This window comes from Macrotis lagotis, chromosome 6 (genome assembly GCF_037893015.1).
Source record: "Macrotis lagotis isolate mMagLag1 chromosome 6, bilby.v1.9.chrom.fasta, whole genome shotgun sequence".
Classification (NCBI taxonomy): domain Eukaryota; kingdom Metazoa; phylum Chordata; class Mammalia; order Peramelemorphia; family Peramelidae; genus Macrotis; species Macrotis lagotis.
Genome location: NC_133663.1, coordinates 39,289,478 through 39,309,483, shown reverse-complemented (window position 1 = coordinate 39,309,483; position 20,006 = coordinate 39,289,478). Strand labels below are relative to the sequence as shown.

Sequence of the window (20,006 nt, the reverse complement as noted above, 5' to 3'; positions counted from 1 at the left end):
CCTGTCTAATTATTAGGAAGTAATTCTTTGCATCAATCAGAATTCTGCCTCTCTGTGGGTTCTGCTTATTCCTCTAGCTTCTGCCTTCTAGGGTCAAACAGAATAAAATACTTCTTTTATGTGCCAGACCTCTCAAACACTTAAAAACAAACTGTCGTACTCCTTTCCCTTCTCCATCATGTATCTGTATTTCTACCAATTTTCACACAACATGAGGATTTCCATTCATCATGAAGGCAACCAGTATTGAACACTATACTCTACATGTAGTCTGAACAGAGAAAGACACATTAGGACACCATTTCCCTAGTCCTGAACATTATGTCTCCATTGATTATTTTATCTAGCTTCTTTATTCTCTACCTAATTCAATAAACATTTTTATTTGCTTATTATATATCAGGCTCTATGCTAAGTGCTGGGGATACACTTAGGCAAAAAGATAAACAGTAAGAACCCTCAGGGAGATGACATTCTCAAGGAAAAAGACAACACAAAAGGAAGCTACAAAGGGTTTGTCCTTCATTTTCTTTGATTATATAAAATCTTATTTGTTTTCCAATTACATACAAGAGCAATTTACACGAATCATTTTTGTAAGGTTTTGATTTTTACAATTTTTCTCCCACCCTCCCTTCCTTCCTCCCTCCTGGCCACAGAAGGCAATCTAATATTCTTTACATTGTTTCCATGTTTGTCCTTCATTTTTGGAGAAGACCATCATGACATCATGGAAGTGATTCCATGGAAAGCATGTGAATTGGATGTGAGTGAAGGGGCACACTACTAAGTCACCAGGATCGCCTCTGTCAGAGTCATCTGGGTTCAGTGGCCAGATATGGATCAGGATGACTGTATATGGCCCTATTGGATGTAGAAAGATGCCTAGGGATATCCAGCATGGGGCAAGATGGATCATGGAATTGAAATCAAGCAGAGCTGCTGATGGAAAGTAGGGGGTTTTCCTGGAAAGTTCAGATGCCCCTCCTCTATAAAGAAAGGCTTTGGAAGGAGTTTAGGCTCTAGCCTCCAACCCTTCCCATCAGTGAAAAGAGGCACCTGAGGGAATTCAGAAATCAAAAATAGAGTCAATCAACATGATGATGAAATTCCATATCATCAGTTTATCCTTATTATATCTGAGGAAACTGAGACCCAAAGACATTGGCTTTTTTGGTGTCACAAAGTTAATAACTATAAGATTTGGAACCAAAATCCAAATTTCTTGGATCTTAGACCAATTTTCTCTCTACTACCACTGGCATGCATAAATTGTCACTACTGCATGCATGTGAATCTTTTTTTTCCTTTTTTAAAAAAGACTTGTAATTTGTAACATTGGTCTGAATAGCCTTGATGAGAAAGATGAGGGTGATCATCATAAATAACAAGACTACAAAGAAACAGAGAATGCTGTAACTAGGGTAGCTAAGATACTTCAAAAATGGAGAGGAAGGAAAACAACAGAAGCTTTTTCCCAAGGATTACCTGGGCAAGATGCCAGAACACTGTATTAGTCATGGAGTTCTTTTACCAAATATGGTTCTATCATCCACACACAGACCATCAGAACAACTCTTTTCAAGCTTATGACAGAGCATTCAAGGGGATGGGTCCCTGAATTATCTTATTTGGTCCTTCCAATGTCCAAAATGAAAGGATTGGCCCATGCATAGTCCCTGGCCCTTCAGGCATCATCTAAATAAGAATTTCTGTTTTAACTACTCTGGCAAAGGGTCATCTAGCCTCTTTGAAATGGTGGGGGTGCACCAATTGCTCAGGAAAAAAAAGTGTATAGTTAGAATATGAGTTGATCCTGTTTTGATCTATTCCAGGAACATTATTGAAGGACTGTACTCCTTGAACAATTCAATTCAGTAGGAATTTCATTTTCATTCAATAGCCTAGGTACACTTGTGTCTAATGTGGGAGTATACAAAGATAACAGCTTTAAATATACATGAAGTTGTTCCCCATCATGATGAGTGGCATGTAAGTCAATTGTTCAGAGGAGCCCAGATGGGGATATACTTGGCCATAAAATCATCAGTAAATGAGATGTCTCCAATTCATTAACATTAAATTTCATGAAGGCCCACTTCATTTTGATGCAGATCTTCAATTAACCAGGAAACTTGAACTTGGCTTCACACAATATCTCTATCATATGCTCCTTGTTCTGGTCTTTGGTGCAAAAATATATGATTAAGCATAGACATAGAATGGTGGCAACTGCCTAGGGTTTACCAAAGATACTTCCCATGCCATGTAGAGCCTTTCAGCTTTGGCATAGAATCACATTTTGCTAACTGAAATAATGTGGAAAACATGCAATTCAATATGAATGTGGAAGTCATTTTTGCCACAACTCTTCATTATATATTTGTTGGAACAGAACCAAGCAGCCTCCAAGGTTTCAGAGGACACTCGTTCACATTCCTCAGGCACCATGAAGCCACAGAGGAAACTCATCAACTTTTGCCTTTTCTCAACCTGGGTCAAAGATTCATATCTTTGCATCAAAGAAGTCTCTGTTGAAATAGGATTTGGATATGGTTTATTCTTTCTAATATCGGTAGCTACAAGCAGGTCAGTAGCCTATAATTAATGGAAACAGAGAAGGCATGAAATATACTCCATTTTTTAACCATTTATGTTATGCAGGGGGTATAAAAAATTAAAATTAACCTGCATTCAAGGAAATTACATTCTATATAGGAATATATGTGTATACACACATGTATATGTAGATGGGAATGTATATGTTTTTAGATGTATATATATATATATATACGAAGATTATATATATAGATATAAAGACATATCTATATAGACACTTATATACATATCCATACGCATATTGTAAATACTTTCTACCAGGGAGATATAATATTGCACAACTAGAGAAATACAAAATGTATTAGATTTTAAATATATTATACATAGTCTACTATATATCCATATGTATATATGTTATGTATATACTTTGCTATATTTTATCTAGTATATTTATATGTGTAAATGTATAGGTCCTGCGAATATATTCACATGTGTGTGAATATACAATGTTCCATACAATTCAGTTAACATTTATTAGGTTTTGTATTTATCTATGCACACATTACATCTTCTCAGTCAAATGTATAGAAACTAACATGAAAGGGAAGATTTCCTTTCCATCTTGAACCATCTACCAGGTAGCTAATAGTTGCTGGAATGGGGAAGCAATGGTTACAGTTTTCTAGGAAGTTCATCTGTGAGCTTAGGACAGTTTCTGGAACATAGTAAGTAATTAATTTAGCTAGGTGACTTGTCTAGATTTATTGTTCAAAATGAGGACACTGAAGGGTGGTTAAATTATAATCACTATAGAAAATCAACCAATCTATACTGTCCATGCAAAGTCAGGAAGCAAGTCTAATGCATTTCAGAAAGATGTACAGTAGGGCAGGCTGGAAAAATTCTAGGGAGCTTTTCCTAGAATAGACCCCTAAGTCCAATACCCAAGGCCAGTATCTGTGTACTGTTTAAGTGTACCCATGCCTATGCCTATATCTACATATACACATACACATCATAAGCAAGCATTTCTTTGTGGGGTTAGTAACACAGAACTTCTAACCTCAGTACAGGTATGACCTCTTACCTAAATATTTTCCTAAGTCCCTTACTAGCTGCAGTTGGATATGAGGAAGGAGAAAGTTCCAGCCATTGGGCACTGCCTCTAAAATGGCATGGAGGTGAGAGATTGAATATTTTGTATAAGAAACAGAAAGTAGATCTTTTTTGGCTCCAAGAAGAATGGATGAGAGGGAGAGAGTAGAATCCTAGATACAGAAATGGAGATCATCTATGATCAGAGTAGATCTTTAAAGAGGGTCAAATCAGGACCTGGGTCTAGGTCCTTTGATTATTCCTGAGCCAGGGTCTTCATTACACCACACTACTTTTCCAAATCAATTCAAGAAGGGCCTCACATATAATTAGAGGGAGAGTTGAGAACTGAATGATGTAAAATCAGTTCAGAAAAGCCATTTTGAACCAGTTGATGATCTTCCAAATGATTCTTGCTATTCTTGTCAAACTTCTCTCCAGACTCCTTGAGTTCCACCATATTAGTCTCTTGAGCACAATGGAATTTACAAACCAATAACTAACTCCTCGATGTTCTTTTTTCAGTCTACTTTTAGGAGGGAAGGCAAAACACAAGGGGAAAAACTATCAAGAAGTTAATAGGAAAAAAAGGAAACAACTTTTAGGCACTAATGCCAGGACAAATCCAACTACATCTCTCATGTCAGAAGGTTGGGACAATAAAATGATGGTGGGCAAAAGCATATATCTCCCCTCACATGGCATGATTTCCTTCCAATCCCAAACCATCAAGTGAAGTCAATGGTTAAAGTTATCCAAAAAGCATGGAGAATCACTCCAAGATCAATGCTGTCTGTTTGCAGTTGTTTAGAAGCCAGCTTGGGTATAAGAAGCATGGCAGCAGGAGGGGAATCAGTAGTGAGTGTGAGGGTCAGGAATGCCTTGAAAAGTGAAGCATTGTGAATGGCTAGAAGATAAGGCCTTAACCCATGAAAATATGTTTCGAAAGTGGCCTGAAAGATGATTTGTGAGAGTGTCTACAGAACTTTACTAATCATCTCCTTCAAGGATAGGGGCTTTGTAGTGTATTTACAGGATTAAACTCATGGCCTGGTGGCTGTCCTTCACATGATATATGCAACTATGGAGCAAGTTATGAAGAAAACTGGAAAATTAGCTTTTATTTAGTACAACCTATCTTTATTGGGGATGTTTTAGATCCCCTCTGAATTTCTGGTGTTTAAAGGGAGGTCCTGGGGAACATGAGAGACTGAATACCCAAATATGCCACATCCCACATCTATAAATACAAACCTCCCAGTAATCACTGTTTAGGAATGCATTCATTCCTCTCCAGGCTGATTTCCCATCTCTTCCACACTTTCTCCACATTGCCCCTGATACTTCTTTGCCATATAAGTTCAACTCACCCCTAGACTTCTCATACTGGAAATATCCTTTGCCCCTTTATCCTCTGCTTTTGATTAGCTGGTTCCCCTCTCAAAACATCTCTTTTAAAGAGTTTGCCCAATCAATCATGTCTCATTTCCTCTCCAGGCTAGATACCTGATTATCAGGACTTTCTCTGCAACGCTCCACATCTGGGTGCCTTTATTTTTCTTTATTCCCCCAACTTGTCATATTTTTTTTAAATCTTTTGTCTTTTTCCATTAGAATATAAACTCCTTTACAACAGACCCTATTTTCCTCTCCTTTATATGTGAGCTTAGGACAATACCTGGAACACAGTAAGTAATGTAGCTTTTTGATTTGTCTACATTTAGTGTTCATAATGAGAACACTGAAGGGCATAAAATTATAATCACTATGAAAGATCAATCAATCTATACTGTAGTCCAATGCTTTTCATAAAGATGATCAGTGAAGAAGGTTGGGAAAAAAATTTATAGCTTAATCCTGAGCTTAGTCAAGAGATTCAGTGATGGAAGGACATCTCGTTTCTTGGTTTTCTGTTTGTTTTCTTTTCCATGAATTGCTCTGAGTTTTATTCTTGATGACATCATCAAGTATGGGAATGAGGCTTGACTTTCTGAACATTTCAATAATCTCATTGGGTTCTAGAATGTAGAATATGTTTCTTTTTTTTTTTGAAAAAATATTTAGTCAATCAATCTGTTTTGAGTGATACATTGTGGTAGGCAAAGGAGATAGAAAAACCAAAAGAAGACTGTCATTGTCCTCAAGGAATTCAAAGTCAGGGGGAATTCATGTCTCTATCTATAAATATATCTAAAATAGATACAGTACAGGGTGATTTTAGGAGAATGTGATGGCTGCTGGAAGAATTGGGAAAGAGGTGATCTGAGACTCAGCTATGAGGGAAGCTAGGAAGCCTAAGCAGTCCTAACTCACTGTTGTCTTCACCTGAGTAACTTCTTGGTTTGTGGTCAGCTTCAGAAGCAGTCAACTGGATGATTCCCTTTTAGGCTTCCTAATTAGAGTCAATAGCAAAGAGAAGGGTAACATTGAGGAAAAGGGTAAATTTGAGTTAGAATTTTGCCTCTTCTGGTTATTTCCTGTGAAATCTTGGGTAAATCATATAACCTTTAAAAGTTTCTTAGGACCATGGATTTGGAGACAAAAAGGTATATGGGCATTATCTAAACCAGATGAGGAAAGTGAGATGAAAGAAAGCATGCTAGGCCTTGGATTAGAATGACATGGACTCATAGCCATCTTGGACATTTACTATCTTTGTGGCTCTGGGCACAAAGTACTTTTGTTTATCATCCATGAAAGATTGGACTCAATGACCTCTATGCTTCTCCATGGCCCAATGAACCCAAGGCTTTTGTGAAACAATGCCTCTCAAAATGCGTGCCTCTCAAAATATAGACTAAATCTTTCCAGATTATTAGAAACTATCAGAAGTACTGATCAGCTGGAATAAGCTTAGAAAATCTTATTAATTAGAACATATTTAGTCCAACTCACTGATTTTTTAATGAGGATGCTAAAGTTAAGAGAGGTAGGGATTTTTCCAAGGTCATGCTAGAAATAACAACCAGGATTTGAACAATCTTCAGATGCTAGAGCAGGTACTGTTGATGGGTCCCTCTCAGCAACCATGTGTGACATCTGGGCCTATGATGTCTGAGATCCCTTCCAAACACATCACCTCCCATGGCGACCTGAGAAAGGTAATCCATCCTTTGGGGATAGAGGTGGGAGTGCAATTGACAACTTAGTCCATTGGACAGTTCTAAAAGCATTTCTTTTCATCTGATAGAGACACTTTTCCTTTTATTTGGATACTAAAGTTAAGGGGAATTTTAATCACCTCCTTTAATACTTAAACTTCACAGAGAAAGATAGAGAGCATTAGCAAAATCTGTCTGATGTTTCTATTGAACCAGAGGCACTATCTGTCCGGGGTCTTCTTCCCCGGACTCCCGAGTGAGCTCCTCAGTGGGCACTGCTTCAGGCGTCCCTGGTTTTTCCCTCCCCCGGGGATCAGCGAGGAGGGACTCAGGCAGACACTTCTTCAGGAGGCATATGTTTTATTAGGTGCAGAGGGATCCCCCGAATAGCTCAGGGCGCTGGATAATATAGGGAGTTATTTCCGGGCTGCCACCCCAATCCGCCCCGAGGGCAGAACCTACCACCCGATTGGAGCAATGGACACAGGCCAACCAGGCGAAGCCACTGCTCCCCTTAAGGAGCCGTGTCTTCTCTGGGTTGGTCTGACCTCACTCCCGGGGAGGTCCTATCCACCCAGGCGGTCAGGGCCGACCCCCGACAACTCCCCCTTTTTGTTTGACATGAGTATGTCTGCCTTGAGTTGCTCAAGGGCCCAACGCCCCATTTTTATAAACAGAGAAAAAAGAAGGGGAAACAGGCAACATAGCAATAAGGCCATTAAACACCATGCACCAAGAATCAACAAATAATGCATCCAATGATTAAGGTCTATCTTATTTATCCAATCAGGGAATAGACCGTGATCATCCTCCATATCTTTCTTATACTGATCTGTGATATTCCTTATGGTATTGATTATTTTGTCTAACTCATCTAGATAGGTAGGTAGGACAGTCACTGCTTGTGTGGTAAAGACATTACACCAATAGTCTGTCCTCTGTCCTTCGGGGCACACCCAATACAAGTCATAAAACAGTTCAGCCCAAAGGTTCCAGATGGTGTTGTTCACTTTGGCAGGGGCAGTGTTGTCCGTAGAATGAATGATGACATCGAAGGCTGCTGCGGCTTTCCAAAGGTGCGTCTGTGGTCTGGTACTGTTGTCTTTCATCACATGCGGGACCGGAGCGGCGAAATAGGGGCCTGGGCCGCCATCCAGGAAATACACTTGAGTGCCGTTCACGTTGGGACCGTGGACTGGAACTCCTGTAGAACAAACCTGTACGGCTTCAAACATAGTTGGTGAAGGAGAGCATGGTGGTAGAGGGGAATGGGGTATTTCTTGGTTAGGGGACATTCCTGCAGCCACTCTAATCCTGTCCATAAAATTACAAGGGCCATCAGTTTTATTACTTTCCCAAGAGGCTTTAGTGGTATTGCATCCGCCTCCCAGAATCCAATGCCACGTTTTATTGAACTCGCTCAAAGCCATTCTTCCTATAAAACTGTTATTGGGCAGAGGGAGTGACGAGACATAGTGTATATCTCCTTTGGTCTTATCAACTGGCGTCAGATAGGCCACAGGCATAAGATGTTGGATCATAGAAAAATGCAAGAAGTCACCATGCCCAAGATTGCTATCTGGTCCATGAGGGGTTTCTTTAAGTGTTCCATTTACCACCTGAGCACAGAGGGGGTGAGAGCCTGTAGTAAGGCATATCGGAAGATGCAAAGAAGTCAAAGTTACAGGGCTATTCAGATCATGTTTCTTTTCAGGAGGAGCCCCTTTAAGCCCTCCTAGCACTAGGTAAGCAGAGCCTGCTAACTGTAATTCCACTGGATCTCCTATCCATGTGGCTGGAACAACCGTAGGAAACCCTGGTATTACTGTCCAATAAGTAAAATGAGTGGCCTCAGTAAGATTTTTCCAAAGAAGGGGAATGGATCGGGAGTCAATGGGTTTTAATCTGCTTAATATTCCTAGTATACTTAGCCATTTATGTGCCATCTATGCTTTCTGCGTCCTGTTGAGGCGCTTCCGTCTGCTTTTTTGGTGGTTTCTCTTTATCTTCTGTACAGGTCCTGGTCCACCTGGTGGGCACCCAGCGTGTCCCTTCACCTGTGTGGAGACTCAAGAATCCCTTTCCCCATACCATCACCTGGGCGGGACCATGCCACTGTCCTTCCTCATCTCTCCACCATACTGTCGTGGGTTTATTTTTTGTTAGGTTTTTTGTCTGTGTGTGTGTTTCTTGTGTTAGTGGAGTTTGTGGAGGTAGTATTTGTTTCATAGCAGGGGTAATGCCCTGATCATCACCAATCAAGTAATTCCTGGTGAAGACCGCAGTTGCTACCTGAACTGCAGTGAGTCTACCACGCACTCCCCCTTTTTGTTTAATGAGAGTGCGCTTCAAGGATTGATTGGCACGCTCCACGATGGCTTGACCGGTGGGGTTGTAAGGGATACCGGTAACATGAGTGACACCGAATTGGTGGCAGAAGCGAGCAAAAGCAGAGGAGGTATAGGCCGGGCCGTTGTCGGTTTTTAACAACCGAGGTATCCCATGGGTGGCAAAGCAGTGAAGGCAATGAGCTATCACATGGCGTACAGCCTCACCAGGCTGCAAAGTGGCCATAATAAAGTTAGAAAAGGTGTCCACAATGACATGAATCAGGCTGGCCTGAAAGTGGGTGACATCCATCTGCCAAATGTCATTAGGGGCCAGGCCCCGGGGGTTGGTGGCACGTACAGTCGGGGCAGGGCGAAAAGGGACACAATGCCTGCATTGTCGGACAATGCGACGTGCCTCTTCCTTAGGAAGACCATAGAGCCGTGCAAGTGTTTTTGCTGGGAGATGAAATGTGTCATGAACAATAGAAGGATCTGCATACATGACTATCTCACTTTTGATATCAGGGTCAAGGAGAGCCGAGTCAGCTATGGCATTCCCTGAGTATATTGGGCCAGAAGTGGACACATGAGATCTGACATGTAAGACATAGAGGGGGTCAGAGCGGTGTAGGAGAGACCGTTGTGCTTGGTGTAAAAGATCTATGACTGCAGAATTGGACAAAGAAAGATCTGCTAGAGCTAGCTGTTGCAATAAGACAAAGCAGTAATAGCTATCAGTGATTAAGTTAAAAGGCTCATAAGCACACAGTTCTAAGGCTATCACAATGGCCTGCAATTCATTCTTTTGGGCTGAGGCATATGGAGTTTGTAACACCTTCAATATCTTCTTGTCTGGAATATAAATAGATGCTCTATGGTGTTTGGTAGCATCGGTAAAAACATTGACTCCCTGTACTGGTTGAGGAACTACTGGGTTGGAGGGATACTTCAAAGGGAGTTGCAACCATCCTCGTAATGAGGGAGGTGGATGACCCTGAGAAGTGGGATAAGTAGACAATAACATGGCCCACTCCTCTGAGTTCTGTGCTAGATGAGTAAGTATTGCAGGATCCTCCTGGAGCAGTAACATAGGAATGGTGCCAAAAATAGTGATTGCAGCTTCTGCTGCTTTCAAAAGGAGTTGTGCATCCACTTCAAACCTGGAGGGTATAGACTTAATGGGTTTAGATGAATGTACCCATTGTAAAGGACCTGTAACTTGAAACACTACTCCGGCCTTACCCAATGAAGGATGACACACCAAAGTTACATAAACCGGAGCGGTTGGATCTAATCGGGCAACAGTTGATGTGGATGCCAAGTCCTGTATCTGGGTAACAGCTTCCATGGCTGCAGGGGTCCATGTACGGGGCGAGTTCAAATCAGATGAGCCTTTTAAGATATCATACAATGGATACATCATATCATTGGAAATAGGAACTACATTCCTTAGCCATTGGATTGAACCAATTAATTTCTGAAAGTCATTTAATGTAGAAACTTGAGCTGTATCAATCTTAGGAGATTTCTTCACTAAATCCTTGTATACCTGATGTCCTAAATATGTGTAGGGAGGTAGCAGGTTCTTGATAATTTACAGCAGGTACACTAAAGGCGAAGCGCTGTCTATCTACAGGGTTAAGGGGTATACTATAAAAACAATCCTTTATATCTATAACAGTTATGGGCCAAGCCTTTGGAATGGCAACTGGAGAAGGTAACCCAGGCTGGGTGGTGCCCATAGGTTGTAAGGTGGCATTAACCTTTCTTAGATCTACTAACATTCTCCACTTCCCTCCACTATAAGTGGTAAAGTGGGACGGTGGGCTGATATAGCCTGTGTCCAGGCCACAAATGTGTCCTCATGGGTACGCTCTCTCCAATCCTTATCTATCCAGGGGAGGGAAATAGCAAGAGCAACAGGCTCACCACCTTTTAGCTCTATTGGGTAATGATGGGGATTTGTAACAGTTATAGAAGTCTGGCCTGGGCTTAGGAGCTGTGTGTGGACAATGACCTGGGGAGCGAGAGCAGTTCCAATCACTAAACGGTGGAAGTCCCTAGGGGAGGCTTTAACAGTAGTTGTAGTCCATGGGCTCAATTCTGTGCTCTCTGAGAGGGGAATAGTAACCGAGGGATTTAGCAGATCAGCCCTGGGGTCGGGCCCTCAGCTTCTCGACCCCTCTTCCCATTTCCCTGCGGCCCACCATTGCTATACTTCTGGTTTTTGTTTTTCTGCCTACAATGCTTTGCTATATGACCAGGTTTACCACAGACAAAGCACTTCATTGAACTCTTCTGGGTATTACGGCACTCAGCTTGAAAGTGACCGGTCTTTCCACATCGGAAACAATTTCCTTTACCCTTTAATCTAGGCACTAAGTTTGTGGTTTGTAAAGCATTAGCGAGGAGATTAATAGAGGTTTGGAGAGGGTCTGGGGGAGGTTCCTCATCTAGGGCCTTATCAATTATCTCCTCTAAGGAGGGGTCAGCAGGCAGAGTAGCTAGCAAGCCTTTTGAATGAGTTAGTCCTCCCTTTATTAACTGAATGATTAATGGTTGTGCTGCATTCCCTGTCCCGAATTTCCCTTCCACGGTGGTCTGCACTCTGCTGATAAAATCTACAGCAGACTCCCTAGCTCTTTAAGGGTATTTGGGGGCTGGTTCCCTCAGGTCGTCAAGCCCCTCATCTGGGGGCGGGGGCCATTCAGGTTCCCCTAGTAACGAGGGCCCTGTTTGTGTTTCTCCGGGCCCGGCTCCCAGTGGAGGCTGCGGGTCAAGAGCCGCAGCCACCACGGAGTAAATCACAAAGTCTGTGTCCGATAGAAAGCCAGGTTTTTCTGTGTTATAAGAGGCCATTTGAGTTCCTACCACTCTCCACTTCTGAGGGTCAATGCCGGTGTGGGAGACCCAAGGGGAGACAACCAATATTTTTTCCACCCAATCCTTACATTCTTTTATACGGACTCTTATGCCATGAGTCTTTACTAGTGCATGTACTTGACATGCTAATACTCCTGAATCCTCTGGCTGTAAATGCTTAGACATTCCTTTGCCCATGTTTACTCCCTCTAGGTGTCCCGTGGACCTAGGGTGTCTGCCTCTTCTGTTTTTACTTAAACAGGCTTACCTCACTCGGCGGGGTCTTCGGGTGTCCCTGTTCGGGGGCCAGTTCTGTCCGGGGTCTTCTTCCCCGGACTCCCGAGTGAGCTCCTCAGTGGGCACTGCTTCAGGCGTCCCTGGTTTTTCCCTCCCCCGGGGATCAGCGAGGAGGGACTCAGGCAGACACTTCTTCAGGAGGCATATGTTTTATTAGGTGCAGAGGGATCCCCCGAATAGCTCAGGGCGCTGGATAATATAGGGAGTTATTTCCGGGCTGCCACCCCAATCCGCCCCGAGGGCAGAACCTACCACCCGATTGGAGCAATGGACACAGGCCAACCAGGCGAAGCCACTGCTCCCCTTAAGGAGCCGTGTCTTCTCTGGGTTGGTCTGACCTCACTCCCGGGGAGGTCCTATCCACCCAGGCGGTCAGGGCCGACCCCCGACAACTATCTTTGCTGCCTGCCTTAGCCAAGGACAAACCATAATTGGTTGGCCTCGCAAATTGCCTAGCCTTATTGAAAACTGCTATTGGAACATTAAGTAGAGAATAAAAATCCTTACAGTATGGATTAGCAGCAGATTTTCACCATGCAGAATCCAGGGCTGAAAAAGTTGTTTTCTAAACTAATGTTGGTAGAAGAAAATTCAGTTGATGATCTAATGATCATGAGGAGTATAAATCTGGAAGAGAACTGATGATTCAGTTTTCCTTTCTTTTCCTTTTCTCTCTCTTTTTTTTTCTTCTTGAGGTCAAGTGAATTCTCTTCTCCTTTAATGAATAATATTCTATTCATCTTGCCAGGGGCTTTCTCAGAGGATATAAATGAAACTTCAGCCTGCTTTAAGAAGACCCCAAAGCAGAGTCGTGCTGTCCTCAAACTCAGGGAGCTCCATTTTACTGATCCAATTAATTACAGCACAATTTCCTGGGTGTTTGCTTCTGTTATTGATTGGGAACATTTCTCATCCACCTCATCATTGTTCCTGAAAGACATTTTACTCTCATGGTTTCTACCTAAGAAAAAGATGCATCTCCTGATAATAAAGCACAGGATGCTTTAAGAACACTGAAAAGCATTAAAAATTAACAAAATGGCAATCTTTCTCACAGAACTGGGGTTTTATAAAGCTGGGTCTCAGTCTTGGAATACCTTTCCTCTTCCTTTCTGCCTTCTAGTCCATTGTAAGACTTGCCTCAAATACATATTTTGATCTGGTCTTCGAATTCCATCTAATATCACATTTACCTTTGACAAGAAACATTTCCAGATCTCCTGAGTTGTCAATGGTCCCCTATTCTCCAAATGAATTGGTATTACTCTCTATCCCACTCCCTAGTTGCTTTGTATTTACTTGGCACATGATTTGATCTGTTAATTTGCACCTATTTTGACACTTTTAGTATTTATTTATTTTGACAAGGCAATGAGGTTAAATGACTCACCTGAGGTCACACAGCTAGGGAACTATTAAGTGTCTGAGGCCACATTTGAACTCAGGTCTTCCTGACTCTAGGGTCGGTGTTCTATCCACTGCACCATCTAGCTGCCCTAACCTTTATTATTTTATTTAATTTTTACAACTACCCTGGGAGGGAGGTTATATTGTCCTCTCCATTTTACAGTTGAGAAAATTGAGGCAGTTAAGAAGTTAAATGGCTTGTTCAGGATCCCAGAAGTGTTGACAAGAGAATGAATTTGAACTCAACCTTCTTTATTCCAGGCCTAGCATTCATTTCACTTTACCACCTATTCGTATGGATATTGTAAGTTCATTGAGAGTAGAGACTGTATTTAGTTTCTTTTTTTATCCCCCCAAATTTAGCACAGTGTCAGTCACATATTGGTACTTAATGTTTATTGACTGATATATAATATATAACTATATTTGCTTATTTTGTTTCCCTCAATAGTATATGTTTCTTGAGAACATTTGTCTTTGCATCTCTAGTTTCTAACACCATATTTCATATGTGATAGATCTTAAATTAATTATATATTCATTATTTATTCGTTTCGTTTTCCCCTCCCCTAGAAGAATATAAGATCCATGAGGGCAATGGCTGTTTCATTTTGTCTTTGAGTCTCCACCACCTAGAATAGTAAAAGGTGCCCAATTTCTGTTGTTAAGTTAAATGAAAGTGAATTATCTTGATTCTTATGTCAGCATGTTAGGGTCCTTAGGTAGAAGCCCTCCTCCCTGAGTCAAATTGAAAGGAAACAGCTGCAATTACATCAGTTGAGGATAATGAGATGGAAATAAGCCAACAAAACACTTTCAAAGTTCTTAACTGTACCAGGAGTATGTAATGTTAATAGCACAGGAGAAGACAAAAGCATCCCCGGAGGACCCAGAAATGAACACTCATATGGGGCCAATACAACCCTCTTCCCCAATCAGACAATAAAGCGCAGCCAGCCACATAGAGGAAGCTAGAGGGAATCGGTGGCAACATTTTGATAGCTTTCACAACGAGAGTCAGTACTCAAGTTATTTTTACTAATAGAGGGCAATAATGATGTGAACAATCCAAAACAGTAGGTAAGTAGTCTTTTTATTCCCCAGTTTGTCCATTTTCTTTTTCAAATCTAGTTCCTAGAACTGAAAACATTCTTGTAAATATGGTCTGACCACACCAGGGTAAAGCTAGATTGTTACTTACCTTGATCTGGCTGTTCAATTCCATCTGACATCACATTACTATTTTATTCGGCATATCTGTTGTTTCATATTGAGCTTGAAACTCACCAGGTGCCAAAATCTTTTGTTTCTTTACTTCTGATTCTATCTATCCTATAACAATGCCTTCAAGTTATTTCATTGATGAAGTTATTTAAAAAATAAAATATATGATTCTTCATGATTATTTTATTTCATTTTATTGGATTTAGACCATTGTCCTAATATTTCAAGTTCTATTTAATCCCAAGAATTTTCAACCAATACATTGTCTATGTCTTCTAACTTAGTATCGTCTGCAAATTTGATGTTGGTGTTCATCCTTCCTCCTCAAAAAGGACCATTGACTTCACAAGGGTGATGTCTTGACTTGAAAATGAATTGGATTTAAGTGAGGCAGAACTGTGAAAAGTCATCAGTCTCACTTTCCTCTCCAGAGTCATTGAAGTCCAGGGGCAAGACATAGGTCAGGATGACTGGTTATGACTGCAAATGCAGGATAGACCCTCCTGGTCTTTTTATGCTAAGGTCTTTTCCGGTTTTCAGTATGTCTGAGGCAGCACAAATTCAGTGATTATAGAGTAGGTAAGAATTGAAGCAAAAAAGATGGTCTTCACCAAAGATTCAATCTCTGAGGTAAGACTCTCATAAACTCTGTCCAAAACAGAAACTATTGGGGAGCCATTAAAACCCAAAGAATGAGCAAATGAGACTTGGGCTGGGGCCTATTATTGACCCATCAGTGAGGGCCAGAGTGATTTGGGTTTAAAGGCATAGTTAGGCAGTTTCATTTGAATCCTAATGGGTTTTTATCAAAGTTTGATTTATCCGAGCTATATTTCAAGAATCACAAATGAAAACTGCATGAGACAAAAGAGGTACTTGTCTCTGAACTTAGTTGTTTCTCTTATTCTACACATGAAAAGGAAACTATACTTTTGGAAGATGGAGCAGAAGAGCTAAAAGAACTTTTCTCTGTATTGCGATGAGTGAGATATTGGTAATGAAATGCTGTCAAACATGAGAATCACAAAATACATGATTATAGTCAATTAATTACACGATGTACTAGATTCTGTTTGACTGAACTCTGAAGAAATAGCTATCTGTTACCTAGCAGAGTAATTGTGATTTATTATATCTGCAGGGATTCTAGTGGGGATGAAAATCACCACAGTGGGAGGAAAATAGTGAAGACCCAATGATAAACCTTACCTAAAAACTGAAGTTCCTGAAAATTAGAATGGGTCAAATAGATACCAGAGACCAAATATATGAGAATAGAAATATTAACACAAAATGAACCAGATGACTTCTAAAGCCCCTTCCAGTTCTAATTCTGGGATCTCTCAGTGATTTTTTTCCATAGTCTTTCTCTCCTCACCTCCAGGACCACCTATCTCTTGACTGTGCCATGCTGAACTGAGGTTGAATGTCCTGGCTTCCAGAGCTAAGAATTAATGGTAAAACATCTATAGTCTATGAATTATGGGTGCAGTAGGTAAACTCATCCTTGGGGTGAGATGAGTGGCTTGTGAAGATGGTGGCGACTATAGATACAACCTTACCCTGAGTCATGGGTTCAGGTTCCAGTGTTGCCAAGGAGGAGGTGACCTGAAGAAGAGGAAGGGGTTCTGAAAGTCATGTAATAAGAGTCTGAACTTCTACAAAACATCATCAATTACTCCAGAATCATTGAAGTCCAGGGACAAGACATAGGTCAAACCAAGGAACCCTTCCTCTTCTCCCTTTATCAGTCTGAATGCAGTTCTTGTGTTATTTCTTTTGTTATTCAAAATTGCCTTGAATGATTTTTTTTCCCATTCAGCAAACATTTGCTAAACACTTTTCTATATGCTAAGTACTATGCCAGACACTAAGGATACAAAGATTCAAATGTAATAGACCCTGCCCTCAAATAGCTTACATCCTACTGTAGCAATTTAAGTTAATTATTTTATTTGATTCTGAACTTAATAAATATCAAATAAAATGGGAATTTCCATAGATGTAGCTTAGGCAGCTAGGGGTCTCAGTGGATAGAGCACCAAGCCGAGTCTATTCAAATTTTTTTTAGCTTTTTGCAATGCAAATGACTTTCCCAAGTTCACATAGCTAGGTAATTATTAAGTGTCTGAAGCTGTATTCAAATTCAGGTCCTCCTTACTCCAGGACTGTTGCTCTATCCACTGCACCACTTAGCTGCGCCCCCCCCCTTCCCAGTTCAAATCTTGCATCAGACACTTATTAGCAGTGTGACCCTGGGCAAGTCACTTAACCTCTAATTTGCCTTAATCCATGCAAGAAGGAAATGGAAGAATAGTATCTTTGCCAAGAAAACCTCATGAAAAATGTTGATGTACTATGATCTAAGGATCTATGAAGACTCATATATGATTGAATGAATGAACAACAAACATCACAAAAGAGAATTGTATATGAAACAACTATTTGATTTTATTTTAGGTTGTTGCAAGGCAATGGGATTAAGTAGCTTGCCCAAGGCCACACAGCTAGGTAATTATTAAGTGTCTGAGGACGTATTTGAACCCAGGTACTCCTGATTCAATGGTGGTGCTCTATCCACAGCACCACCTAGCTGCCCCAAGATTACAGTTTTAATAAAGGTATGGAGCAAAAGCCAAGATCTGAGAAGCAGATGAGCAGGGGAAGTTTGGGAGATGTTAAGATGACTTCGACAGAAGAATAAACTGAAGAACGTTGGTTCTTGTCTATGCATCACTCACCCCTCTTCCATAAGACTTACTTGTGACAGGAGAGAAAAGAGAAAAGATGTCTCCTGCCGCACTCAGATTAATCTTGATGATCTCCTTGTCCCAAAGCCAAGGATTTTCCTTATTATTGGAGTTCTGAAGAGAGAGATATAATGAAAACTAAGGAGATCTCATGGGCTTCCCACAAACCTACACAAGAGCAGTTTTGACTTAACTACTCCAGGATTCCTAGGTAATGAGGCAGAGTTCTGAAGGCTGGGATAAGCTTGGGCTTTGAATGTAGATGACAGGAGAAACATCTGTTTTTATATTTACATATGCATATACGTATGTGAATATTTATATGCATTATAAAGATTTAGGCACATGTGTGTATGCACATGCACATCTGAATGCATTATATATCTGAATGAGAGCCCTCTTATGAGGTCATATAGTGTCTCTTGTTTGTATAAACCACTGGGTATTTTGGGCCCTGACACAAGCAAACAGCAGAATTAGAAAGAAACAAAAAGGAGTCACGTTCCTTTACCATAGGGCTAGACATGTAGTCCTGGAAGTGGCCATCTTGTCTACTCTAAAGCTCTTCATTTTACAGAAGACGACTGGAAGTCTTGAGGTGTCAGTGACTTGTCCATAGTCACACACCCTTTAAGTGGTTAAGCCAAGATTCCTCTCAGGATGTCATTGGAATCCCAATCCTTGACTCTCTCCGTTGTTCCATGAGTATTAGCAGATCACGATTATTAGACAAATATTAACACAACTACTGCTTAATCGGCTTGGATGCCTTTTCATTTGCCAATGGCAGTTTAACATTTTGGGCACCAGACCTGGAGTCAAGAAGACTTACCTTCCTGATTTGAACACTGGCCTCAGGAACTTATTAGCTTTGTGAGAAAGTCCCATACCCCTCTTTGTCTTGGTTTCCTCATCTATAAAATGAGCTGGAGAAGGAAATGGTAAAACACCCCAGTATTTTTGCCAAGAAGATCCCAAATAGGGTCACAAAATGTATGATATTGCTGAAAAAACTGAACAATTGAAATGTACAAGTCCTATGCTGTTAAGAATGGTGCCAGGAGGGCCAGCTGGTTGGCACAGAGTCATCCTCTGACCCTGGAGTTGGGAGGACCTGAGTTCAAATCTGACCTCATACATGTAATAATTGCCTAGCTGTGTGACCTTGGCAAGTCACTTAACCCCATTGCCTTGCAAAAGAACAAAAAAATAATGGTGCCAGGAAATCTTGACCTTCTAGAATGTACAACAAGCTAGTTGGAAGGAATTAACCTAGAACCTTGGTTTACAACCTAAGTCCTTGACTTCCACCTTGTGGCTAACTTTAGCCATTGCAAACTTCATTTTTCCAACCCATATTTTATTCTACAATTAATATTGAAACTGTGACAAAGTGGCTGTTGGATGTACCATATACAGGACTAAATCTTTTGGAGATCTGGGGCTCAGATACAGGGGGGGAAACAGCAATATTAAATCGAAGGAAAAGAAGCAAACTCCAAGTAGATGCATTTTCTACTTTGAAACATATTGGGTGATTATTTATCATTTGACCATGACTGGATGCATTTCTAGTTTGTTTTTCTGGCAAAGAGCTCACTTAGTCAGTAGCTATTAGCTTTCCTTTCATTGCTCAGGAGAGTCTTACTGTTGTTCTCACCTGCAATGCCTCTCCTGCTTTTTGATTTCTTTCCCTTTTGTCCCCCTCTCTGTCTATACAAACCCTACTTAATTTTTAAGTATCAAGTTAAATACCACGTGTCCTAAGAAGGCTTACTTAACTATTCCAAACCATGTCTCCCTCTCTTCTGAACTCCTACAGCATTTAGAAGGCACCACATAATGTTTGAACTTCAGTTTTTTCATCTATAAAATGGGTCTAAGTACAGTAACAACCGAGGCAGTGGGGCCCAGTATAGGAAACTGACCTCAGAGACAGTAAGGTCTAATAGAAATTGGCTGTTACCTAGCATAATCATCATCATTATCAAAAGCAGTAGCTGCTATTCATATACAACTCTAGAATTTGCAAATCAATTTGATCCTCCCAATAACCTCATGAGGTAGATAATCATGGTCTTCTTTGAAAATGAAAAAACAAACATCATCACTCAATATTATCCCCATTTAATAAATGAGGAAACTAAAGCTAAGAGAGGATTGGAAGGCTTGGCTAGATCATAGCATCTAAAGTAAGATTTCAAGTGAGTATTCCAAATCTAGGGTCTATCCACTCTACCACTTAAAATTACTGATGCTTTCTGTGCCTCAGCTCTCTTATATTTAAAAGCAGGAGACTGGATACAGTGAAAGATTCCCCTTTCAGCACTAAATCTATGACCCTGGGATCTGGCTCAAACTAATTAAACTCCTGATGCCCC

At 40.9% G+C, this 20,006-nt stretch overlaps 1 protein-coding gene across 3 annotated transcripts; it reads right to left on the bottom strand.

Moving 5' to 3' along the window:
• Positions 1-6,994: 6,994 nt before the first annotated feature.
• LOC141490740 (uncharacterized) lies at positions 6,995-12,622 on the bottom strand. 3 transcript variants are annotated; one of them, XM_074190958.1, is made up of 2 exons: positions 10,328-12,622; positions 6,995-8,812 (listed from the first exon to the last, which is right to left on the bottom strand). In XM_074190958.1, the coding sequence occupies exon 2, from the start codon at positions 8,699-8,701 to the stop codon at positions 7,322-7,324; it is 1,380 nt and encodes a 459-aa protein (XP_074047059.1). In that variant the 5' UTR covers positions 8,702-8,812; positions 10,328-12,622; the 3' UTR covers positions 6,995-7,321. The 3 variants fall into 3 exon arrangements, with proteins under 3 accessions (XP_074047059.1, XP_074047060.1, XP_074047061.1); XM_074190959.1 differs by having other exon boundaries at positions 12,216-12,622; XM_074190960.1 differs by having other exon boundaries at positions 6,995-8,784; positions 12,216-12,622.
• Positions 12,623-20,006: the final 7,384 nt, after the last annotated feature.

Bases quoted from the DNA above. Each gene is read 5' to 3' on its own strand.
- LOC141490740 (XM_074190958.1), bottom strand. From the start codon at position 8,701: ATGGCACATAAATGGCTAAGTATACTAGGAATATTAAGCAGATTAAAA.